Source organism: Haliaeetus albicilla, chromosome 16 (genome assembly GCF_947461875.1).
Source record: "Haliaeetus albicilla chromosome 16, bHalAlb1.1, whole genome shotgun sequence".
NCBI classification, from domain to species: Eukaryota; Metazoa; Chordata; class Aves; order Accipitriformes; family Accipitridae; genus Haliaeetus; species Haliaeetus albicilla.
Window position 1 is genome coordinate 32,125,739 of NC_091498.1, and position 25,933 is coordinate 32,151,671.

General features: G+C 43.7%; 2 protein-coding genes across 4 annotated transcripts; one reads left to right on the top strand and one right to left on the bottom strand.

Moving 5' to 3' along the window:
• Window positions 1-1,722: 1,722 nt before the first annotated feature.
• Window positions 1,723-9,779, top strand: GATD1 (glutamine amidotransferase class 1 domain containing 1). Of its 3 annotated transcripts, none has more exons than XM_069804305.1 (8): window positions 1,723-2,212; window positions 3,021-3,097; window positions 3,484-3,589; window positions 4,184-4,291; window positions 4,902-4,996; window positions 6,195-6,288; window positions 7,091-7,202; window positions 7,659-9,779. In XM_069804305.1, the coding sequence occupies exons 1-8, from the start codon at window positions 1,738-1,740 to the stop codon at window positions 7,660-7,662; spliced, it is 1,071 nt and encodes a 356-aa protein (XP_069660406.1). In that variant the 5' UTR covers window positions 1,723-1,737; the 3' UTR covers window positions 7,663-9,779. The 3 variants fall into 3 exon arrangements, with proteins under 3 accessions (XP_069660406.1, XP_069660403.1, XP_069660405.1); XM_069804302.1 differs by having other exon boundaries at window positions 7,733-9,779; XM_069804304.1 differs by having other exon boundaries at window positions 7,736-9,779.
• Window positions 9,780-16,414: 6,635 nt separating this feature from the next.
• Window positions 16,415-25,053, bottom strand: TALDO1 (transaldolase 1). The gene is made up of 8 exons (XM_069804342.1): window positions 24,831-25,053; window positions 21,466-21,589; window positions 20,899-21,006; window positions 20,092-20,223; window positions 19,482-19,657; window positions 19,113-19,310; window positions 17,926-18,071; window positions 16,415-17,249 (listed from the first exon to the last, which is right to left on the bottom strand). Exons 1-8 carry the CDS (start codon window positions 24,925-24,927, stop codon window positions 17,217-17,219), a joined length of 1,014 nt encoding a protein of 337 aa, XP_069660443.1. The 5' UTR covers window positions 24,928-25,053; the 3' UTR covers window positions 16,415-17,216.
• Between the last annotated feature and the right edge of the window lie 880 nt (window positions 25,054-25,933).

Sequence of the window (25,933 nt, forward strand, 5' to 3'; positions counted from 1 at the left end):
AATTAAGCAGAGAGGGGCTGCAAAATGTATCTAGTGCTTTCTGGAAGAGAATTCAACAGAAGACCATTTGCAAAACGGTGCTTTGGTAAAACTGAGGCATTGGCACCTACTGAGCAGTGGAAGATCAAGTATTAAGACATCGCTGTACAGTTTAATCTCCCAGCAACTGGGGTGCTCTCATGCATTTCTTCTATGTCTTCACCTTAAATCATTGTCAAGTCCTCTAATGCTTTGTATTTTGGGCAGGCTAGGGAGGATGGGAAGAGCTGATAGAGCAGCATTTGAGACAGCAGTTTTCCTCTGCTCTTGGATTTAGAAAAAAAACAGTGGATTCACAGACAAGGAATAAGGACCATAAATGCGAGGCTCTGTGCCATAAAGGCTTAGGCTGCTGGACTGGCACTGAGTCCCCTGCACAGTAGCTAAACTGAATAGTGAAAGATATGCTTTGGGTTGGTTTGTTTGTTTAAAATCATTTTCTGGTAGCTAAGCTGGAGCAAAGAGAGAGAAACATCCGGGTTAACTCCATGGTTAACCAGCCTACAGTTGCAGAACACACTTTTGGAAAGAAAAGGAGACTGACGGACAGATGATTGAAGAGACGGACAAGCAGACAGCCTGATGGCATAAGCTACATTTCCTTTAGGAAACCAGGCTAGAAATTAGGTCCTTTCAAATAAATAAACAAAAATAATGGCAGAATTGTATTGTCTTCATTTTATATCCATCATTTTATAATGGCATTGTCTTTTTGTAATACACTAGCAACCATCAGGAGATAAACCTATTAACACAGAGATGAAAAATGCAAAATCCAGAAACTGAACAAGGTTTACAAAAGTTACTTTTCCTCCGGTGAGCCACAGAACCGAAAGCAATGACACCTGCAATAAATGAACATTTTCCTTGAAGAATAATGGCTCATTAAAGATTAAGAGCATACACAAAGGAGGCAGTCTGGACCAGATATGAGGGATAGGAAGGGACAGTTTCAGGAAGGTTTGGATGACTTTATTTAGTTTGCAATTCCGATGCTCGTTCCAGCGGCTCCAGGAAATCACCCGTTCTACACCCATGTTCTTCACACATCTTTTTTTTTCAGCAACCTACTCTGACAGATGCGTGTGCATCTTCTAACATCCCACATAATTAGTTGTGGCTTCTTCAGGGATGCAAAAGAGCAGAACGTACATCAGTCCTTCCACAACATCCCTGAGGTTATTCATCCTGAGGGTGAGAGGTATCAAGAGCAAAACCTGAGAAGTAACTTAAAAGTAACTTAAAACCAGCTTAAGCCAGTAACAGTTTAAGCCAGTAACTTAAAAACAGCTTGGGTTTATCAAAGGAGTTTTGTTCCTCCTTATCTCATGTGTCAGAAATACATCGCTAGTACAATATACCATGACTCATGGTGGCTTGGGATTCGTGGGGAGGCTTCTGGTGTTCGGTTGGCTGGGGAGGGACTTTGTGTAGTTGGAGCAAGGAAGTCTGAAACCCAGCACTGCAGCTGGATGCGGCCTCTCAGCTGGGCATTGAAAATTAGCTGACGTTTTGACATTAACGTCTGCTTTTTCATTCCCAATCCACAACACAGTGTCACCCACTTCTCCTTCTCTAAGGTGGGGCGGTCCCTATACTAAGTCTTCAGTGTTTCAGTCCTACCAGGCATCAGTATCAATTTGATGAGGGGGAAAAAAACAATTAAAAAAAAAAAATCAAAACCCAATATAAAACTCGATGAGGAAAACAGCCGCCCTGCTAGAGCAGAGTTTGAGGAGAGCTAAGGACACCACCACGCTTGACTATGAAGGGGAAATAAAGGCCGGCAGCCGCCGCACGGTAGCAGGGCGGGAGGCAGGTGGGACGTGCCACCAGGTGATCCGCATCATCCGCCGTGGTGATTCCCCCCCCGAGGGGTTAAAAAGCACCGCGACCCCACGGCCCCCTCATCACCGCCCCGCCGCCATCCCGCCTTCCCGCCGCTTCCCCTCAGCGCTTCCCTCTCCTCAGGCGCCGCCGCGCGCTTCGCCCAACGGCCGGCGCGCGCTCCCGCGTCCCCGTTCCCCCCCGCTCTCCCGCACTGCGCATGCGCCGCGCGGCCGCATGAGGAGACGGCCCCCCCCTCCGCCGCCGGGCTCCGCCGCGCCCCGCGCCATGTCGGACCGGCTCGGCAAGCCCACCTGCCTTATCGTCGCCAGCGCCGCTGCCGCGGGTGAGACGCTATCGGTGGGCCCCCCACCGGGCCCCGCTTCTCCCTTCAGCGCACCGGTCTCGCCCGGCCGTGTGGGCTTCTCCGGCCTGCGAGTCCCCGGCGGCCGCCTCCCCCCGCCATCCCCTCCGTTCCCCGGGGTGCGACGGCCGCGCTGTGTGGCCGTTCCCCTGCCCGCGGGGGCCCCTTTGCCCGCTCCTCGGTGGTGTGCCCCGCGTTTTGCACGTTTTTTGTTTGCTTTTTTTTTTTTGCACGCGTGTGCCCGTGCCGCGCGTTTGCAGGCGTGGATCTCGGCTGTGCGTGACGAGTCGCCGCGGCTGAGGTGTGCGGGCAGGCGGGAGTTCGCCCACGCTGCCCCTGCACCTGCGTGGCGCCCAGATGCGCTGGCTTCCCACAGCTGCTCCTCGGCGACACCTGCTTCGGAGCACGCATGCTGCTGAGTATTCAGCTGTGCTGCTGAATACCTCCTGGTTTTGCCCCTCTGCGCCCGCCTGCTTCCGAGCACGCATGCTGCTGAGCTGCGCTTGGGTGTATACCTGGAGGAAGCCAGATTCCCTTCCCTTCTGCCCTCCCTGTAACCTTCCCAACCCGGACAAGCAGAATACCTTCATCATGTATTTCTCAACACGTAGCTCCCCTATAATGACGGCTGTGCGTTTCTTACGTCTTAAAATAACCCTCTGAAATTATTGAGAGCTTCCAAGATGAGCAAAAAGCCAAGCTCGTGTGCTTTTCTAGATAAAATGAGCTAGTGTGGCTGGGATTAAAATGTAACTGTTGTTTGCTTAAGTTGTTGGACTCTGTTTTTCAGGTGTGTCAGCCCAGTCCTTCCTTCACTGCTTTACACTGACTAGCTCTGCTTTTAATCTGCAAGTTGCGACTCCTGGGGTAAGTAAGAAAGGGCAGTTACTGTGATTTCAGTCTGAAACCAATTAACATCTCAATTGATGAGAGAGAATTATCCTAAATATTTTTGAGAAGTGTTTTGTTGTACTTCACAGATTAAGGAACTTTTTTTTTTAATTCTGTTTTCTTAATCTTGAAGTGAATGCATGCTTCCTATAGTATGGTTCTGAAATTCTCTGTCCAGTGTCTGCTACCCATGAAGAGTGGAGGGAGAACTATTAGAAGAACTACTTCAGTAGGAAGAATGGAAGACTTCAGGTTTTTGAGAGCTGAAGTATCTCAAAATCCCACATGATTATGATTCAAGAAGTATAGTGGATGTTTGTGTGGTGATACTAACCACAGTCTTTGAACCATGTTTCCCCTAGGGGAAGTCAATTGATTTCATGGATGTGAACGAGAGCAACATGCGCTGGATACAGGATTTTCGTATGAAATCGTATGCAAACCCTGCCAAGTTGGAGTCGATTGATGGTAAGGGTTTTACTGTTGGCCAGTGTGTCATCTCCATTTATCAGGAAAACAGATGCTTCTTAGAGTTAGGTCTTTAGGGAAGAATGACACAAAAAAGGCATAAAACTTGTGTTTTAAGAGGAAGCCCTGGCAACTACAGTTGCTTGCTTTTTTTTTTTCACTTAGGAGGAAGTCATGGCAACTACAGTTGTTATTTTCTTATTTATCTTGGGTTGGTAATTCTCTTTTAGTGTATAGATATACACACGATACATATGTTCTCTCTTGTGTGTGTGTTTATATATACACACATTATATATAGGGTTTTTTTTAAAATAAATATTTTGCTAAAGTAGAAGCTAGCAGACAGTGGTTTTAAGCTTTGCCTGGGTAAGAAGGTCTCACTAAAAAAATGTATGTTCTTTGTCCTAAAAAGGACTTTTTTCTCTACTCCACATAGATCTGTTAATTTCTTTAGTTCATTCAGTTTGTACAGTTTTTGACTGACTTATGTGGTATTAATTTTGTCAAATCTGAAATGGATTTATTATGTATGGTCAAACTTTTTTGTTTGTTGCTCGTATTACAATTAGTTTATCTTTTTCTCCTTACTAGGTGCTAGATACCATGCGTTACTGATTCCAAACTGTCCTGGGGCTATGACTGACCTTGCAAACAGTGGGTACCTGGCTAAGATATTGCAGCACTTCAGCACTGAGAACAGTAGGTGAACGTCATTAGATATTTTGTTAAATAAAACAGTACTACTGTACTGGTCATGTAAGACTGTTACCTTCCAATGACTTAAAAATGTTTACATAGTTGGAGAGCATTCAGTACTGGAAAGAGCTGTTTTAGAGAAATGTATCCTCTCTTAAAAAGTATCCTCTTTATGTAAATATATATAAAAATATGGAGGTAGCTTTTCAGTGCTTTTGTCAGAAGAGGGTTCTCTGCCTTACAGTGGTACAGAAATTGTTCTCTCCAAGTCAGTAGGATTCACGGTTCAGAGCCAAAGGTGCAATGTACCAGGATCATTATTAAGGCTGTAGAATCAAGACTTGTGTGTGTGCTTCTCATTCAGTATGTGTTTTTGACTGGTGCTGTCTCTGGACTTGGAGTTAACAGCTAGTAACTCTTTGCAAGACTGGGGCAAGTCTTACTGTAGTGTGCAGGAAAAACCTTACAGCCTAAGAGAGTATAAACAGTGCAGTATAATTTTACTGCAGGAAGGCAACATACTTTAACATGAAGAATCTCATGGATGCTCATCTGTGTTTTGGCTGTTTGAAGATTCTCTCAACTTCTCAAATATGCTTTGGTTTTTCTCTAGAGCCTATCTGTGCGGTTGGACATGGAGTTGCAGCTTTGTGTTGTGCCACCAATGAGGATAAATCCTGGGTATTTCAGGGATACAGCCTGACAGGGGTAGGTTGAGCTTTCACCAGACTTTTGCTGTTTGGGGGATTTTTTTGGTGTGTGGGGGCCTGTGATTTCAGGTGCTGGCATTTCTGGCCTTATCCTAGAAATTCCTACAAATATAAGTCATCAGTTTGGTACCCTTGGTTTATGTGCAAGATGTGGAGAGTTGTCACTGGCAAGGGGGCCCAACACTGAGTGCATGAAGGGATTGTCTCACTTAGCTGTCATGTGAAGGCTGTTTTCCTTCCGATTGTTCAGTACACTTTAAACTGAACCAATAAAATGCTGGAAATGACTGCTGCAACTCTTCAGATTCATAGTTGAAGGCTTTTAAGAATTACTTTTTTTGGTTTCATGAATGCTTGGGGGTAAGTTATATTTCTCCAGGTGCCCTTTCGTTTTAAAAGGTAGAGGAAGTTTTAGGAAAAAAGGCTATTTGAACAAACTGGCTTGTAATTCAAAAAGTAGCCAGATACTGTTGATGCTTTATTTAATGTACAGCTATATCTCTGACCTCACAGACCATTTATATGGCAGTTGTACCTGTGTGCCAAGATGATGCAAACCTCTAGTACAACTTCTAGGGTTGAAAATTTACATGCACGGTTAAGAAATTAAGTTTATGGGACTCACAAAAGCTATCAATGTCCTGATGTGCTTGTATTTGGTGTTACAATCCATGATAAAATATTTTAAATAAGGCATGGTGTGGCCTAGTTACAGTTGCTATGGAAGCCATAAAATTCAGTTTCCTCCTGTGCATATAAAAACTGAACTAAGTACTCTTAATTTTTCTCTTCTTCATTTAAGCTGTTTCCCATATTCATTCCAAAGCAGAGTACTGTTATTTGGACTCTGCAAGTGGCACAGCACTTGTGTCCAAATGTTTGTGTCCAACAGCCAAACAGGTCTGTGCTTTCATGAAGCTAGTAGCATGCACGCTGTTCAGTGTCCAGTTGATGTGCAGAAATTTCTTGGTGTCATTCTTTTTGTCTCACTTAAGAACTTTCAGTTTGCTCCCTATAGAAAACCCATAGAAGCTGCTTGTAGTCATTTGGTTTTATGCTTCATTTCTGTTTAATTTCCTGTTGGGAGAATCGTAGGGGGAACAGAAAAACAAATTGCAGGGGGAAGTACGTGTTGGTGTTGCTTGCCTTTTTTTATAAGAAGCAAGACAGACTTATTTCCTTTTGATCTTTTTCAGCCCTCTGTGTATGAACTAGTAAGGCAGCCTAATTTTGCCAGTTTGTCCATTATTGTGGAAGATTTCGTGAAAGATTCTGGAGCTACATTTAGTGGTATGTCACTCTTGTTGTCCAGGTCTTCATGTTTTGTGGCTGTGTTTTGAAAATGAATATTTGTGTTTCAAATGAGCTGCTCCACCACCTTCTGCATAGTGGCTTCAGTACTGACAGTTTAAAAGCTGGTGTCTCAGTGGTACCTGTTATGTTAACATATGCTTGGTTGCAATGGTACTGACAAATTAAGCAAGAGGAAAAGCATGTGGGGTTTGAAGGCATTTAGCCTGTGTTTAGACAGTCACTGGCTGGGAGAGGGAGAAGAAAATAGGAGTTGTTCAGTACTGACAAAATAATGGTTCTATCTGGAATGAGGTAACTTAAAAATACTAGTTGGAGTACTGAACAATTGCTGGTAGATAATAACACATTGGGGTATTAGAATTGGCCAAAAAATAAGTATCTTCCTGCAGGCTCTTTGTAGCATCGTGATTACAACTTTGATGTCTTACATAAGAAGAGTTCATATTGTATTGCAGGGTAATTACAACTTTAAAATACATACTTTGAGGGTTTTATTACCAAAATCTCTTGATATATGCACTTTACCCATCTGGTGTTAATTGAATCAAGGGACCAGTCCTGCTGTCCTTCCAGAGAAAGACTGTCTAGTGAAATTGTTTCAGAATTAGGGGCTTGAGATTGTCCTTATCTGTTGGGATTATAGATTAGCATGTCAGTCACCCAGCAAATATATCTGGTCAATATAGTTATCTTTTGTGTTAGTTCTATCAGAGATGTGATATTGACAGTGAAGTAGTGTCCACTAACACAATGCTTGTTGCTTTTCTCCTGTATTTAGCCAGCAGTCCAGATGCTGTACATGTTGTGCTGGACAGGCACCTGGTGACAGGACAGAATGAGAATTCCACTCTTCCTGCGGTCCAGAATCTTCTTATTCTTTGCAATGTCAGGTGAGGTAATATGGGAAATAAGAACTAGGAGCAGACAGTGGTGAGCATCTTTTAGTTTCAGGAATATTGTCCCCCAAAAGAATTTTTTTGCTTAGGTTAACTGCTGAAGTGTGTGTTGTCTTTGTTTGACCTAGTTATTCAGTTGGTTATCTTTTTAGTAAAAAGCATTTGTGATTATTAAAAAAAAAGGTAAAGTGGGTTGGGAAATGCACATCTATCTATCAGGACTGGTAAAGTAAAATGCAGAATAGGTCTAACAACATTTCTGTTAAGAGAGCCATCTCTTGTGTGTTGTTTTTTGTGCTTTGGCAAGTTGGCATTTAGTCAGCTATGTTTTAGGATTCTGGGGATGAATAGATTTAATTTCTTTGGTAATGTCTTGGCTGTTTGACTGTCTTTCATCTTGTCAGATAGAAGAACACATATAAATAACCATAAAAATCTTCTTTTGTTCAGGTGAATGTGTGTTAGAAGTCCTTTCCTGGCTGTGGACTAACAGGTCCTGTGATGTTTGGATGTGTTTCATTCAGCAGGAAATGAAGGAGCAGGTCTCTTTGCAAATAGGATGGATGAAGAGCCAGCAGGCTAAGGATTTTCTTGTCTGTTAACTGGATAAAACATCCCTCTTAATTTCTGTCCTGGACTATGAAGTGACTGTGACAGTGAAGTGGCAATGTCAGGTTTTGCATATATAGAATGCATGAAGGTTGTGAATAAGAAAACTTTGAAGTGCATCACACTTCAGAAGCAATTATGAAACCACCTTGCATTTTTGTTGCTACATCTTTTTTCACTGCTTCTTTCTAGACCCTTAATTTACAGATGTGGGAACTGTCTCTTGTTCAAAAAAAGTTGGTGCTGTGAATACAAATTGCTGAAGCTGAAGACCCTGCTCTAGGCTGACATTATACTGATTATTAACTCTGCCCCAAAGAGTACTTGGAACTCTGTGAACCATCTGGTGTTTGTGTTTCAAATATGAAAATCTACACCTAGAGCTTCAATGAAATGCAATTTCAGATGCATTCTCACTCTTTTTTTGGTAGGTCACAAAGTTACTGTCTGAACTCTGAATGTGTCTGGGACACTTGGATATACTTGGAATAGTATGGAAAATGTTTAGCTAAACTCTGAATAAAGCAGAATCAGTTGTTTGAAGGCAGCTCACTGTGGTGATACTGTTGGCATAATGTGCCCTTGTTTTCTTCCTTGCCTGTTCATGTTATTGGGCTTCTGTTTAAAAAGTTTGCTCAGCTGTTTTTAAATGGTCTTCTAACTGGTTATCTGTTCTCCTTTGTGGTGCTTCTGTTATGACTTTTGTTCTCTTTGAAATATTTCTCTCTGACAAGTACATTGTGGTTGTCTCTTGCTGCAATTTTATGGACAGAGGAAGTAAAAAATGTAGGCAGCTAGTGTGGATCACATCTTTTGAGGAGACAACTGTAAGATGAAATCTGGCCTTCTCTTTCCTTTTGAGCAGCAGATGTGGCTAAAGTTGAGCATGGAATGGAGTAATCAGACCGAGAATATTTTTCAATGTTGTAGGCTCAAAGATACTAAATCTATGGGAAAGTAGACAGATTAACATTTTTCCTTCACTCTTGGAACTGAGGGCAACATTTCTGCAGTGCTCTGTGAGGGAAAGGACCTTTGTGGTTGGCTGTTTTTTCTTAACAGGATAATATTATATATTGGTTATAACCAGTCACCAAGCAGGGTAATTTTATGCCTTTTCTGTAGAAATTAAATTTTTTAGTTCTGTCTCAAGAATTTGGTGTGATTTTAAAAGATAATCTGCTATGAGATTTGTTGAGTCATCTTCTGTTATTTTGGAGCCCAGCTTACAGATTTTTGGCTTTGATAGAAATTAAAATTGGCATTTGAAATTAAAATTGGGCTTTGATATAAATTAAACTACCAAATAGCTTTGATAGCTTAAATCCTCATTCCTGACAAGTCTTAGGGACTTGTTGACCTCTGTCACCATCATGGCATACTTTCTGTCTGGATTTCTGGTGGGCTGTCCACTGAAATGATGTGGAAAGTTTCTGTATTTGTACTGCAGTAGTATTTGGAGTTGGGATCATTTTGTCTTGAACACTGTACCTACAGCAAGGAGACACTCTGCCACCAAAAACTTTCTTTAAATAGAGGAGGTGAAGCTTCATGCCCTAGACTCCAGTGATTGCCTGAGCAAGGAACTTAGTGATAAAACAACCCTCTCATGTGGATGGTAGGCTAGCATTGTGTTATCTTTAGAAATTATGCTGACAAATTGTGAGCAATTAGTGATGATAGCTCTTCTAAGTTCTCATATAGTATGATCAATTTTAGCTAAGGATTGGAAAAAATGATTCTAAAACTGTAGGAAAAGGAGGTAAAGTAGAAAACATGTGAAGCTGTTTAATGTCATGCCAGATACATTCAGAGTTTTATTGTGTTTATTTTGGAGGAGGTGTTATGTCAGTGGATTAAAATGTGAAGGCTGTATCGATAATATTTGCTTGTTATCATTTGACTACTTTTCTTTACCATATGCATACAGAATTAATTGCACTCTTAGGAATGATACATAGAGTTGATGGCCTTTCATAAGTTTTCATTTAGTTCTTCATTTTGGAAGATCTTTCAATGCAGCAGTAAGTCTCTTGACTCCACAAAAATTTTCAACAATGCATCAGGCTATTTCTGTAACTCATATTTATTCTGAAACTAAAAGTAGCAGGGTTGAAGTACAGGCTTTGAAGGCAACAGCATGTCTATAGCTTGGGTTATTGTAGCATACTTCCCTGCTTTAGTTCCATGTTAATTTTGTTCTACAAATGTAACACTTGATATTTTGTTGTTTTCTGCCTTTTGCTTAAAAGGTATTTACATCAACTAAAATCATGAAGTGATGTTACAGAAAGGGTAATGACTTTTGGATAAGTTTTGAATTTTAAACTTCCTGTGTGAAGAATTTGAATACCTCATTTTGTATCTTCTGTACCTTGTGTGCTGTGCTTCCTTCCTGGTCAAATGGAGAAGCAGGCCAGTGAAATATCACATCCAAGGCATCCGAGTAGCAGTATTTATCCTGAGTTTGTCTTCTAGCACTTGACTAAAACTTCATGCCTTAAATTGGCATGTATTCTCCTTTCCCTAGTTGTAAGAATAGTGTGCTCAAACTGCTCAGTGTCCCAATTTTAAATGCTTTTTTTTACCCAATTATGCATAGCAAGGCTGTGACAAATAACAGCATCTGGGTTTTGGGAGGGGGGGCATTAGCATAGATGAGATGCTGCTGCTTACTGCCTTGTACCTGTTGACCTTTATCAATGTCTTAGCTTGTGGTGTAGTTAGTGTTGTCTCTGCTTCACCACCATGTGCTAATCTTTAGCTTAAAATTAATTGAAATGTAAAGATATGTGTTCATGATCCATCCAGTGATTTGGCTTAGAAATCATGTGTAACTGACTTGAACTGGTGAGAAATCAGCTAGAGGCAGTATCAGGAGTCCTCCAAATGTGCCAGCTCTTGACATACTCATTTAGCAGGTGTTCTGCAGTGTGGTTTTCCCCTCTACCTGCTTTGAGTGTTGCAGTTGGAACACTGCAGGGAGGATGAGCTTTTGGCAATGTTTGCAAATGTTTGGTGTTTTACTGTGTTTGTGATCAGTTGTTTATAGAGGATTCTGGCATTTAAACCACATGATGGGCCCTTTTGTCCCAAAGCCAGAAACTGCTTCTCAAACAGATTGAAAGCTTCAAATTCCTGAGATTTTCAACCCACACAAATCCTGATTGTTTCAGTGTTGCGCTCTGGAGCGCTTGGTGCTTTGGTCCTAGGGATGTTAACAGCCAGGCTTATTTCCTTAGAGGTCTGTCTGTTTCTGATAACATCCAGCTGCTGATTTTTATTTTTTATTTAGGGAACCACATATGTGAAGAGTGTTACATCTTGTTTGGGCTTAATGCATGGGAGCGTATTTTATGTTTTCCTCTGATGTTCTTATGGGCAGACATTGATGCTTCTACCAGATACTTCAGAGTGCCTCTGCAATACATGGAGCAGAAACGTTTGTTGGATGAATCCAAAGGGACAAGGGGCTTTCTCAGATGATTTAACCCTAGGATAATCTTTACAGCAGCTGGCTTGCAGCTGTAAAGAAACATTTCTGTATTGCACCCCCACAAAAGATTTCTTTGCCAACAAGAAGACAACACATCACTGTGGATGCCAGCATCACACTCACCACTAAAGCTGTGTATTGGTCCCTGCAGGGAATAAAGGAAAGTTAGAGAACACCTTTAAGGTAATAGGAGCCTTTACTGGCAGTTTTACACATAAGTTGTGATGAGGGATGCTCAAAATGGTTGAACACAAAATATTTGCAAACTGATTTGCAGCAGTTGGAGTGAGCCCTGAGCCCTGCTTGTGGGTGTGATCTCTGTTTTGATACTTTTTGCATTTTAATCCAATTTAAGTTTTGGCTGTAACAATAATGGAAAGGTTGTCTTTCTAGTTTGACTAACCTAATGTTTACAGGGCAAAAGAGATCAATGACTGACACAAAAGCTGACGAGGAATGGCCAAATCCCCAACAACCTGGGCTTTGATCACGAGTCCTCTGTGCTACCATACCTCTCCTATAGCTTGATACTGTAGCTGCAGTCAGTGGAGGTAGCTTAGATCCTCTGAAGCTGGAGAAGGTGTCAGAGACAACTTAGGCAGATTCAGCTTTTCTGATGAGAGGAAGTGTTGTCTCTTCAGAACACTTAACAAAGCATTTGCTTGTTTTAAGGGATCCCTTACAGGATGTTTGAACTCAGTCCTTGTCGCCATCTGCAGCTAATAGTTTTTAGTCATACTAGCATTCCATTAGTGTATTAAAATGTTTAAATAAGATTCTTTTCCTGGAGCTTCCACAGTATAATCTTTTAAAAAATAAAAAAAATTGAACCTTCTGCTTTGTCTTAGGTCCTGTGTGATAAGCTCTGCCATTTGATTCTGGGTATCAGAGTGCTTTTCTGTTTAAACTGACTTCTGTTCCATTGCTGATGGAACAGCCCTTTTGGCTTTGTACAGGGTTGTCCACTTTCCTTAGTGTGGACTACTGTCAGCTTTGAGTTCCCTTGTAGGCTGTTGCTGCCACAGCAGTGACAATTAACTGAGAATCATTGGGCTTTGCTTGTGTGCTTGCCCTAAACAACAGCAGTGAGCCAAATGGGGTAATGTAGTAGGACTGAGTCCCACAACTCTAAGAAATTACCTGGCTGCTGTACCTGTCACATCACTGTCCTAAAAGGCTACACGCAGTGCCTTGTGTCCTCTGTAGTGCTAGAGTGTTTAATACTAGCAAGATATAAAAGGAGCCTTTTGTCAAATGCAGACTTCTAGGTCTTTAGGGCATTTCATTTCAGCTTGAGGGTCAGTGTTCTCCCTCAGTTCCCCTGTCTGGGATCTCCATGTTGTCCCCTAGGATGCCGAAGACTGTCAAAAGCTGACCTGTCATCCTGCTGGGACTAGGCAGCTGGGAACACTGGGGCACTAATTTCTCCTCTGTAATGCCAATGCATCAAAACAAGTACCAGAATAAATGGAAGAGACTCTTTGATCCTGATTTGCCTTGAAATTTCAAATGGTACATATCAGATACTGTCTGGGTTGTTTAATGTAGTCTGTAATAGCCTATGATGGCTGTATTTGATAGTCCTTATAAATTAATCTCTAAGGACTACTTTTAAAGTGAAATTCTGCATTGGGAGGCTGAAAATAAATGAATGTACTTACTATGTCAGTGCTGTGGACCCTAGTGGCTGTTCTCCCAGCAGCTCTGCTCTCTTGTACCTCTCCCCTCACACCCTTGTTTCAGGAATACAGAAGGTACTGAGAGCAACTGTTGGGAGCAGCAGCATGTCTCCCTTAGCACATTGCATCACAGAATGCAAGAGGGAGCTGAAAGAGGAAGGAAAAGCTTTTCTAACCTCCCTGCCCCAAGCTTTGCCTGTTTGCATAGAGCTGGATGTTGAAATTAGAGAGCTGCCACCACAAGGGAAGGTTGATAACTTTGTAATTTGTGCTTATCAGTAAGTTGCTGCTTTGTGACTCTTGGAAAGGCAGAGGTGCTGTGGGATGTTGCAGCCTCCCCACAAGATGGTGGTACTGCTCTATACAGACCTTTGCGTTCCTCCTCAGCCACCAGCAAACTCCATCCCCAAACACCAAGTGTGAAGATGTTGCTTTCCTCTTGTGAGATTGGATAAACGGATATATAGGCTGAAGGTTTATGTGGTTGTTGGGTTTTTGCTCCATTTCATAATGAATGTGGACTTTGTGACTTAGCCACGTACATCAGTCACCTCACAACATGTAGACTGTGCTGAAGAGAAAAAGCCCCAGTGCTGAAGTGGGAAACTGCAGCTGCTACCAGAGCAGGTAAGCGATCCTGTGACAGTGAACATTTTAAGCATAACTTGTGCATCTCCTGTCCCCTCAGCTCTTGAGGGGACCATGTGTCTGTAGGTATGCGGAGTAAGGTTTGACTGTTACTGAGGCACCCTTTCGGGCCTCCTCTTCCCCTTTCACTGCAGTATTTTATTGTCTCTTGAGCTACTTCTGGATTTGACCTTTGTTAGTAGCAGCTAAAGCCTAGGACAGATGCAGAGAAATGATTGTACATCAGATGCAGATGCATAGCTGAGCTGTTTCAAGAAACTGGCATGTAGCTCTCCATGTTCTTCTGCAGAAAAGATGTGCTGGTGCCCCAGGGCTACCTGACAGCACTGCATTGCCTTGGAATGTTTTGGGTTTTTTTGGTGTGGTTTTTTTTTTTTTTTCCTTTAATGCCAAATAGGTACAAATCTCAGGAGAATGACTCAGCTAAAGGAATCAACAAAAAGATTCCTGTTGACACCAGTGGGCTGGTAAATGCAAAGTTCAGACAGATGGTCCTTCTGTGTTGCATCAAGAATGAAACTGGTCTGAGGACTGGTCAGCTGGGGTCAGTGCTAACTCAGGTAGCTTGGCTTCATGCAGCTTCTCTGCAGTATAATCATGCCTGAACCCTTCCACCTGTAAGAATGCAATAGTGGCCTAAAATACCTCCTAATTCCTTTGCTAAGAAGTCAGGCATTAGGACATGCTTGCCTTGGTGTAAGACAAGCCATGGCAGGCTGAGAATCATCCAGCTATCCAGGTGAAGTTATAGCCTGTAGAGAGGCTTATCACCTGTCAGTGAATGTGAGTAAGAAAGATCCATTTTTCAGGGAGACCAGCAACAACTGCAACAGGTCTCTCTATACAGCAGTTTTGTATTTGTCACTTCTACAGCCCCAGATCTTCCTCTTCAGAATATGAGAAATACTTGGGCTCTTCATCACTGACATTGTGTTTAATGTGCACAGTTTGCTAGATTAAGTAGGCTCTTTGTTGTGGGGAAATATTTTTGTCTGGCTGAGGATCCCCATCCTACCCTGTCATTTGTTCTGACTATGGTAATAGCAGTTTTTGGAAAACCTGTTGAAGTGCCTGCTCATGAGTTGTTACCTTTCAGAAGTCATCTCTGGTTGCTCTGGCTTGCCATGGGTCTCACTGGTCTACCATCTCTGCAGCTCTCACAATGGTGCTGTGCAGCTTTATTAAAGCTATCCCAGGGAATTGTAATTCTGGACTGGCTGCAAGTCTCATTCTCTTGCCTGAGGAAGTCATGACTTCATACTTCTGTAACTGTTAACAGTTGGAGCCAAACTTTTGCCTGTTTTGAAAATTGTTGTCTGCTGAGAAGCTACACCTCCCCTCATCTCATTCTGGAGCAGAATACAGATGTTGAGAAAGCTAGAGCCAAAGCAGAGAGCCTACAGACTTGTACTTGGCACCTCTGCTGTACTTGCAGTTGTTTCCTTTTCAGCAGGGTACAAATACTCTGTTAACAGTTTGTAATGAGTATAGTGATCTAAATCGCTGTGGTAGGTCAGATGGCTGTGTGGCACAGTGTAGGGAGGTGGGGGCAGGGTAAAGCTTTTAATGCTAGCTTGACCTTTGAAGGAAGGGAGAAAGGTCACCTCCCTCTGGACAGCTTGCTTTCTACTGTTGCCTGCTTCTCACCGTTACCTACACCTGTAGAGCGGAGGGGTCTAGATCAGTCCCCTGAGGAGGCTTCATCTCCCTCTGGTGGACTGGCACTATTCCCAAGCCTGTGTGGGGCAGGTCCAGGGCAAGGCTGGGAGGATGCAACACCACATAGATGTCTGATATGGTTCCATTATCAGACCTGCATCTGGTCTGTGAGCGTACAGCCAGCTGTCACTGTGGCTGAAACAATGGTTCCCAGGTTGTTATGGCAATGTCCTGACAATAGTGCTGCTGTGTCACACTGATGCTACTGACCCAGTTGTTCCCTTGGCTTGTTTTTATTGTATTATTCAAGCTGGATATTGCATGTGTGTATAAGTATTGTAGCCTCAGTATTGCCTTTTTTTCTTTTAAGAGGTTAAGTTCAGGCAGCTTTATCAGGAAACAATATAAACAAGGAACCTGTTAGAATCATAGAATCATTTAGGTTGGAAAGGAGCTTGAAGATCATTGAGTTATCTGTAAGCCTAGCACTGCCAAGTCCACCACTAAACCATGTCCTTAAGTGCCACATCTACACATCTTTTAAATACCTCCAGGGATGGTGACTCCACCACTTCCCTGGGCATCCTGTTCCAATGCTCAATAACCCTTTTGGTGAAAAAAAATTTCCTAATATCCAATCTAAACCTCCCCTGGCACAACTTGAGGCCATTTCCTCTTGTCCTATCACTTGTTCTTGTCTACTCTTGATGGAACTGGACCACTAAGAACTAATAAGAGATATATTTAATTAGTCTTAAGGAAATACACAGCATAAAATGTAATCACATGCATCCCAATTTAATAGAAAGCCCTGTAATTGGTAAGTGCTGCATTAGGATTAGGTCATTCCTGAGGAAGGCTGCCACATGGCTCTTCTTCTTTGTCCTTAAGCCACTGCTTTTGCAAATGAGAAAGGGAGGGGTGTGATAGAACTTAAAAAAAAAAAAAACCAAAACAACCACAAACAACCCAAACACAAACCCCCCTCATTTTTGGGGTAGGGTTGGCAGCAATTCCATGACTATTGCATAAAGAAAAGCAGTAACTCCTCCAAAGACAATATACAAAGCTCTAACAGACAGTCTTCAGTTGTATCCACATGTTCACTCTGTCAGTTCAGATTAACCAATTATCAAGTTATTAACTGCTTGAGACATGTTATTGAAGGCTACACTTTCAAAATTAACTGCATCAGGGTACTTGTAGTTTATGCCTGTGTTGTAATCGCAGTGGCATTTTCAGCTTCAATTCCATCCTCTTGCTGTTACCTTGCTTTGGGCTCTTAGGCAAGTCATAAACAAAACTGGTATTTGACAAAACTCCTAAAAATTGCTTATGATACAGCTTCCCCTGCCCTGTTAAAAAGCCTTGAAATATTAATTATGATGGCTTTCACTAGGTTTGCCAACCAGTAAGTCACTACTGGTGCTACCTTGCCTGCAGAATGAAGAAAGAAAGGGACTAAACTATATTGATTTAGTGTGTATACATACATATATGTCTTATAAGAGTACTTGTGGGTTTTGTACCAAGGAGGGCTTTTGAAACCTGTGTCTTGTCTTTAATCACAGTAAAACAGCATGAAAGACAAAACTGCTTTCTTAATGTATTAGGACTGTAGACTTAATTAGGAATTTAATACAAAAAGTTAAACAATTAAAATACTATGTCAGGTGTTTCCTGCAGCAGTGAAATGAACACATTACAAGGTAAGTCTGTGTTAATTTGCATGTATTGACAAAAGTGCCACAAAAATTTGAAATTCTATTTGTCCCTTTGCAAATTGATAAAAAAGCATGATACAGAAATCTATCCATACATAGCATAAGACTTTTACAGGTAAGACATTTGTACATCCATTTAACCCCAGGTGATCCACTCATTCAGCCTTGACCACTCAGGAAGATTCTGATTTTTCTACTTTCCATTTTCAGCACTGAACATTCTCTCCTAGAAAGAGAGAAGAAAACAAACAGCAGCTGAGTAAGTTTAGGAACTGTGCTTTAGCAGTGCAGGCTTAAGTCACTACTAAATAGTTGTTAGTCAACAAGAGTAAGTACCTAGATCAGCTACATGTGGTGTGTATTTCTGCCCTCTCACCCCCAAACCACACAGTTCAATTAATCCCAGTTGAAAGACTCTCCACAAGCTGAGAGAAGACTTTCATATGGCCTGGCTATACTCAGCATACCTGTTCTTGGTGCTTCCTAGTGCCAAGTACAAGCATGATTTATTTCCAGCTCACTATCTGAAGATTGTGTCTTGTACACTGCTGACAGCTAACGAGTTTAGAATTAGACTTAAGGGACTTTTCACTTTGACAGTAGTGTTATTTTGATTAGCTGCCAGTCTAAACACTGCCTTGGGCCTCAAACAGCAGGTGTGGCTGTAGACATCTGGCATGAATTCTTTCATGAGATGCAGTGAAGTTTACCGATTTCACTTAATTTAGGTGGCCAGTTTGCTAGCTGCCTGTCCTGCATAACGTGTACTGCCTGTATAAATACCTGATCAGACTTGCTTACAGATTCCTAATCCTTAGCCATACCACAAAGAACTGCAGGTTAGCTGCAGTACTTGGGAGGAACATGAGAGATGGCAAGAGGCAGCATGATAAAACATCTACCTTTAACATCCTCTCCAGCTTAATTGCATCTGCAGCAAATTTTCTGATCCCATCAGATAATTTCTCCACAGCCATTTGGTCTTCATTATGGTGCCAGCGGAATGCCTTCTCATCCAGGTGGATCTTCTGAAGCTCACATGCCTGAGCTGTGCAAGGGGAATTGAAAAAGAGACAAACCATATTATCAGATTATTATCAAATATCACAGGCTTCCTAAACCAGTCTCAAGATTCTGACCATCTCTATCTGTTGAAAAATTTCAAACACCACTTTCAACATGACTTGCTACAGAAGCATGCTTTGGGTTGCAAGATTGAAAATGCTCCTGATCTGTTTTTTTTGGGGAAAAAAAGTGTAGCCTAGATAATCAGTTTTTCTTAAAATACAATGTTTGTGTATGCTGTTATCTTGTATCTGCTTCTGAATGGTACTTCAGGCCCATTAGAAAGAATTATGCAACAGTCCTACCGCAGTGAGACATTCTAAGCAAATATGCTGAACAATTAGGTCTTTGATTATTTGGCAGTACCTAACAAAAGCTGAATTGATAACAGGCCTACAAGCCAGCTAGCAGCCTGTGAGCAGCAACCCATGACTACAGCTGTGCACAAATCTCATCTTTTGAGTTGTAAAATAGCATTTTAATAAGTCTACACAAAAGGAAGAGTAGTGCTATGGGAACATACATTCAAAGCCATCATGGCACAGTATCACTAGATCAAATCACTTAGTCTTGCATATGATTCGTTTCTAGAGGGAAAACACACCTTTTGGCACATCTAGAGCCAATTGCATCACTGATGCAATATTAACATAAGATTAAATGAGGTTTGGTGTCTTTGCTAATATTCAGTATTTCTTCCCACGTATATGAAGTATAAAGTACCTTCTACTCTCCCTGTCCTCTCAGGAGAGGGTGCACGGTATTTAGGCACACTCAAAACCCATCATAATTCCAGTTAGTGTACTCAGTGGGACCCAAGACCCTAAAGAAGCAACTATGTGCATCAGCAACTGTAGCACTACTGTTGTAGTGAGGCTACAGTATTTCCTTTACAGAGGGGTCAAGACTTACCCTTAAAGCAGAGTGGAAGCAAGCACCACAAAGCCAAATGAAAACACAGACTTGTAACAGTCGAGAATAAAGGGAGACTGAGCAAGTCCATGTTACATAGAAGTGGACTTACCCTCTTTTACACTGAGTGTGGGAGTTAACTTGACATACTCTTTGCTGAGCTCTGCCAAAAGCTTGGGTGAAATAGTGAGATAGTCACAGCCTGTAAGCGCTTTTATTTCTCCTGTATTTCGAAACGAAGCACCCATCACAATAGTTTTGTAGCCAAACTTTTTGTAGTAGTTGTAGATCTTAGTGACACTCTTCACTCCTAGAGAGGAGAAATCAGCAACTTTCAGAAATACTCATTTGAAGTACAAATGATTATTTAGAGCATCAAAAGCTCAAACCCAACATTTTTTCATAAGAGGATTTGTATGAGTAAACTGCAGTTTGAATGAGTAGCTATTGTATTTAACAACATGTCAAAAGGAAAGCTTACCTGGGTCCTCTGAAGGCTCATAGATTTTTTTATCTCCATTTGCAACATACCAATCCAGGATACGTCCTACGAATGGGGAAATCAGAGTAACTCCAGCTTCAGCACAGGCAACTGCCTGAGCAAAGGAGAACAGCAAGGTCATGTTGCAGTGAATCCCATACTCTGCTTCCAGAACCCTGCAGACATAGGCTGGCTTAAAACAGCTACTGAATTTATATTCTAGTACCAAGCTAGTGGGTTAAAACCACTGAATTTCTTGAGTTAAATTAGGAATGTGGTACAGTTTATAAGCTTTAAAGTTTTAAGCTAACAGCAAATGTTTTGCGCTGCCAGACTCTGCTTTATTTAATGCTGTTTCTTGAACCAAATGCAGAAAACTTAGGATGATATTTCAGGAAACTATGTGGCCTGGCCCTTGTATGAACAAACTTTTCCTATCTCAACAGAAAGCTGTACCAGAGCACCTTGCTTGCTAGCTGTAGCCCTAGTAACAGATTTCCTGGTGCCGTGCTTTCAAAACAATTCTTTAAGTGCAGAATGCGTTTGTCAGGTGCCTGTGAACAGGCAGAAGCGTGCTATGAATCAGCATACCAAGTACAGAAATACTTACTTGCCAGCCTGGATTCCTTCCCATGTTGAAGAGAGCTTTATGAGAATACGATCTTTACCAATTCCTGCTTCCTTATAAAGGTCAATGAGGCGCCTGGCCCTTTGAATCATTCCTTCCTTATCAAAGGACAACCTTTGAAACAAGAGCAGGACTGCTTAAAACTATTTTTTTTTAAATGCTGTCCCCTGCAAACCCCACTGAAAAACATTGTCTGTTTTATCAGCATTTATATGCCAATAGCAGGTTTTTGTTCTCATAGATACTTCCTGGATTGTGACCCAATCAAGTAGGTATATGCCAGCACTGATACTCTTTGATTCAGAGGATCCAGAGCTCAAGATAGCTTTCCTTGAGAAAATTATAGACTCAAGTTTTCTACAATGAATGCAGAAGCTGAGCATTAGAAGTGAATTGGCAAGGAGCAGGTTAACAGAAAAATCCTACGCAAGTCTTGAAATAAACCGTTAAAACAGATCTCTTGGTAAATTGAGAAGACTTTATCACACAGAAGAGAATGAGCAAGACTAAGTGTACTGGAAGCATGAGGTTTCCCTTGTTTAAGAACCAACAGGAAGATTACAAAAATCCAAGCTCAGCATTACTTGTTTTCATAAAGTTTTGTCACAGAGTTATTATCCAGCTACCTAAGGGAAATCCATGCTCTAATTAAACAAATATTAGCAATATAAAGTCTTGCTAGCCTTATAACAGTGAGCTGTCTAGTCAAGAACATCTTTCTCCAACTCACATCATGTCTCTTTTTGCATGTACAAATATCCAGGATAACCCAGAGGAAAAAGAGCCAACCTTGCATCTACTTCTGTGGACACACGGCCAGGTATCCTCTTCAATATTTCAGCTCCAAATAATACAAAGAGTTTGTCACAAGCATTTTTGATCTGTTCCTCTTCTGACCTGAAAACCACAAAAAGCAAAATCATTTCTATGGGGGGGAAGGGAGAAAAAAAGTGCATTCACACCTTGCCACGGATTTGAAGATCAAATTTCACAGCCCATTTAACATTAAATTCCAGAATTCAAATAGCCACTTCTGCTCTGCTCCATGTTTATGTTCTGCCCTCTGTGCACCACCAGCAGTATTAGCCTTTGGACACTATTTCCTATAATGCTGTCAACTGACTCAAGAGTGTTTTCCTGAGCAGTCCTAGAAGGCCGCATGTGAACTGGTAAATGGAGATGCACTTCTTCAAAGCACATCTGTTTCAAGGGTTGAGGCTTTTTAGGGCAGGAGATATGCCCATGAGTACACGATGGGAAAACCTCAGTACACTGCTAACAGTACTAAACGCTATTTGTATAAATAAGGTATCTTAAATATAGACCTACAGAGATAAAAAAAATATCTCTACTTACCCGCCAAGTTTTTTCCCATAGGCAACAGCATCATCCACAAGTTCCTGGTAAGCTGGCATCTGAGCAGCAGCTAGTATCAGAGATGGGTTTGTGGTGGCATCCAGGGGCTTGTACTCATCAATTGCTAGGGAAATAAAACCAGCCTGTTTAAAACAATCAGCAAGCCCGAGCAATTAAAAGGATTTTGCTCAAATGTGTGAGAATGTAAATACTTACAGCTGTAGGATAGTAGTATTCCTAATAGAGCAGACTAGTGCACATTGATGTTTAAATACCACTGCCTGAAAGCTGGCTTGTGCCAGAAGTACCAGAACAAGGTTAACAGAGTTACAGTAGTAAGATACAGCAAAGTTTACTCACTACTATAGACATTGCCCAAAAGAAATAAACTTGTAGAAGTGACAGATGAAGAGAAGTGGTACTAATTTTCAGTTTCTCACATCTGTCCATATCATATTCACCAGCATGGCTGAGTTCCAGGAATCACAGTGGGGAAGTAAAGATGAGAGGATCTTTCTTCCCTTCTAGCAGTTAGGCTTTGGGGGTTTTGTTTGTCTACAACTGTTAGAACCAGAACAGGAGCAAAACTCATCTTTTCAAAGTTGCTAGAGTCTTAGTGCATTTTAAAACTTTTTCAAATAGCTGCAGACAGTTTCTTAGTGTCTGTTCTTGTAATTTCCCTGTACTGCTAGGCTTCCTTCCTTACAGAAGGTATTTGACCCTTTGGCTTACCTTAAGCCCTGGACTACACCTATTTCAGGTGATACCCGTTGTTTACCAGAGTAGGCTGTGACCATGCATTGTCCGGCCCTAAGCTGCCTGGCATGCAGAGCCTGACTCAGCAAATGGGGGAGAGCCTCTGCAGGCCCTTCAGTGATTTCTGCTTACAAGCTCCCTTGTTAACACAGCTAAATGTCAAAAATAACAAAATATTTATTGCCAGCTCATTTTCCTCAGCGTTTTTGCACAGGGATGAAAACCCAAGTTAGAGAGTGCAACTTTATTTTTTCAGTCATAGAAGAAAATAAGAACTGTTTTTCCATAGCTCCCTCCCAGGCAATGATCGTGATCCTGGAGCAAGTCCACTCCATACAAACAGGTCCTTCAAAACACACTTCAATTCACATGGATACTGCTTAAAATAAAGCAGTACACCAACAAAACTCAGTTCTGAAGCGTACACACAATTTTAGAGAACTCAGTTTTGACAGAGCATATTACTCTTCTCCAGCCTTGCAGCATTTGAAGACTCTGGCAATGTGCATAAATTAATCTCATTAAGTCTGTCACCCAGTTTTCCTTTAGGTCTTTCAGAAAGCAGTTAGCAGCCTGTGTTTTAGCTGTGCAGTACAAGCTTTCAGCAGGCAATCCGTGACCATTGTGCCACCTTTCCTCATTGTGAGCACAAAGAAAGCTGAGCAAAAGAGTAAGCGTATATTGATCCTGCTTAGTTAAAAAGCCAAACTAGTGCAGCTACTAAAGAGGCCACCACCACTTACTGCAGCTGCTTGCTTCAGGAGCCATTCAAACCGGCATCCTTTCCTACACAGCACTGTACCGACATGTTTATCTATAAACAAAACTGGGAACCAGTATTAGCAACAGTGGCACTTTAACCAGCATCAGTGTGTAACTTTTACAGGGAGGGAGTCAGATGTTGACTGTAGCCTTCTTTGGACTAGTAGGACAGACCCACAGGTGACAACAGGCAGCCAGAGATCAACAGCAAAACTCTTTCAGGGAGCTTGTTAAAACTTCCCAGTGGACAGTGCTCGGCCTCCTTACTGCTGCCCGTCCACAACACCCCCTCGGCCACCGCAAGGATTTTTTCTTTTTATTATGCTTTTTTGAAACCAGGGTAGACAGCATAATGTTTTGAATTCACACCATTTCAGCACACACTGGGCTTTAGCCAGGTTTGTTGCTACTCGAAGGTACACAAATCTGACAAGGCTAAAGTTATCTCATCACTTAGTGTTTCCAACTCTTCCGATGCAATGCTTGATAAAGCTGCATCAATGCTCTGAACCTTTCATGGTACTGTGGTTGTCTCTCATGTCAGACGGACTCTTAAAGGCAAGTAACAGTTTTTCCGTACTGTTTCATTCAGCTTGACACTTGAAATCAAGCAATCCGAAGTATTTAACAGATGTGCGTTACCTAGAGTCAGTGCAAGCATTTAAATACACACACAGCATCACGAGGCAGGTGTCTGAGCTGTTGCTACCCCTGTGCACTCTTCATCTTAGGTTTACTGATATAAGACATTTGACGGTTGCCATTTAGGATTGTTTATTCATCACCTATAGGATTAGGTAAGCAGCAGATGGGATTACTGCAGGCCTCAGTGACGGCAGAATGGGATTTGAGCAGCATTGCTCCATGCAACCCAGAGACGTTCAGGGGAGGCATTTCTTAGTTCTGATGTACCGAGAAAGTTGCGTGCCTGCGCGGGCGCTCAGGCAGCGACAGCTTCGGAACAAGTGGCTTTATCATCGGACACCGCCACCTCCCTTCCTCGGAAAGGGGAGTGCTTGCTCATTCTGATGAGATACGGAGAACAAAAGCGCTCTCGCATTATTTTCTTTGCTTCCACCATTTGAAAACAAAAACAAACCCCAGATCTACACTGGTTATTGGAAAAAAACAACTTTGTTAGCCCCACGGGGCTTATCTTGCCGAGCCTGGCGCTTATTAGAGACAGCAGGTGGAGCTGACCGTCGGGCTTTGTGCACACCGTTAAGTCAAACTGGGGGAAAAAAATACAACGACAATCCCTGGGGGGTCTGACAGCCGTTCTGCGCGGACTGGGCCGACCCTACAGGCTGCCAAGGCCGGGACTCCCGCGAAGCGTGTGCCAGCCGGGGAAGCGGTGGCCGGCGGGCTGGGCCGGCCGGGCCTCGCTCGGGACTCGGCGGAGCGGGACCCCCTTAGGCTGCAGCCGCCGCGGGGGCGTTAATTAGCGGGCGGTGCGGACCCGCGGAGCCCACCGAAGGACACCGGCCGAGCTCCACGCTTCCCGCCGGGGCTCCGCCACCCGGACAGCGGATCCCGGGAGAAGCCATCGGCACCGGGCAGTAACCGGAGACCTCCCTGCGGGCTGCCCTTCCCGACCCCCCGCCCGCCCCGCGTTAGGTAACGGCGCGTTTCCCAACGCCGGCCTTGCGCAACGAGCCGCGACCGGCAACCGAGCGGCCGGGGCTCCGCCGCCTCCCGGGCGCACGGCGACACTTCCCCGCCGCCGCCAGGGTGGTTCGATCCCCCTCGGGCGCTCGCCTATTCAGCCGGGCGCGCCCACTCTCCGTGGAGGGGGGGTGTGCGATGACAGCCCCCCCCCCGCCGCTGCCGCCGCCTCTGCCTCTCACCGTTGAAGTCGCCGGTGTCGGCCACCACGGTGGTGTGGTGCTTGAGCTGGTCCAGCACCGACTCCATCTTCTGCCGCTTCACGGGAGACACCGACATTATCCACGGGGGGGGGGGGGCTCGCGCCTCCTATGAGGAACCCTGCCTGCCCGGAGGGGAGCCGGCCTGCGCGCGCACCCGCCCTTCGCTCGCTCCCGCCGCCCGCCGCCCGCGGGGAGGGGGCGCACCGCCCGCCCGCAGCCAATCCCATCCCAGAAAGGAGGAGGCGAACCAATCAAAACAGCGGGGGGGGCATGACGGACGCGGCCGGGAGGAGCTGGGTTAGGGCGGGAGGAGGAGGAAAAAAAAGTTTCTGATTGGGTGGTTTGGCGGCTCGTGAGGGCCGGATGGGTGGTGGTTGCCTTGGCGACGGGGATGCGGCTGCCCCTGCCCGCCATGGCCCCGAGGGGGCGAGGGCTGCCCGGCCCTCGGGGGAGCCGCTGTCCGTGTGGGCTGGGGGCGAGGAGAGGTCCCCAGGGAGGCCTCCTCACGGCCGGGCACGGCGCCCGAGCCGCCCCTCAGACGTCCGTCCCTCTTGGGCCCGCGGGGCCTCTCCGGGATAAGGCTCCGCCGGTGACACAAGATGGCGGCGGGAGGTTTGGGGAGGGTGAGGCGTCGCCCCGTTTAGCAGCCTTGAGGGAAGACTGGCAGCCATGCCACGCCTGTGTTAACCCGTTGCAGGAGCCGAACGGTGCGTTTCCTCCCTCGCTGTCGGGGCGAGGCTCAACAGAGCTGGTCAGCCAGGGCTGCAGCCTGCACCGCCATGCCAGAGAGAGCCCCCCTAACCCAGCAAGGCACATGTTCTTGGGCACCTACGGATGTTCATTCACCTCAGCTTCATTTAAACTCTGGAGAAGGCGGTCCTGTTAACGTGGTTGTGCTTCTGAAATGGGGAATGGGACTTGGCTGGAAATGTTGCAGAATCTGCCCCTTGGCCTTTAAACAGAGGCTCTTTGGATTGTGCTGTTCCCCTCATTTTGTCTTGCATTGTTCCAATTGTGGAGGCTTCCACAGTGATTTCCCTTCCTGATACACAAGGATATGCTTTTGTACAACCTTCTCATGC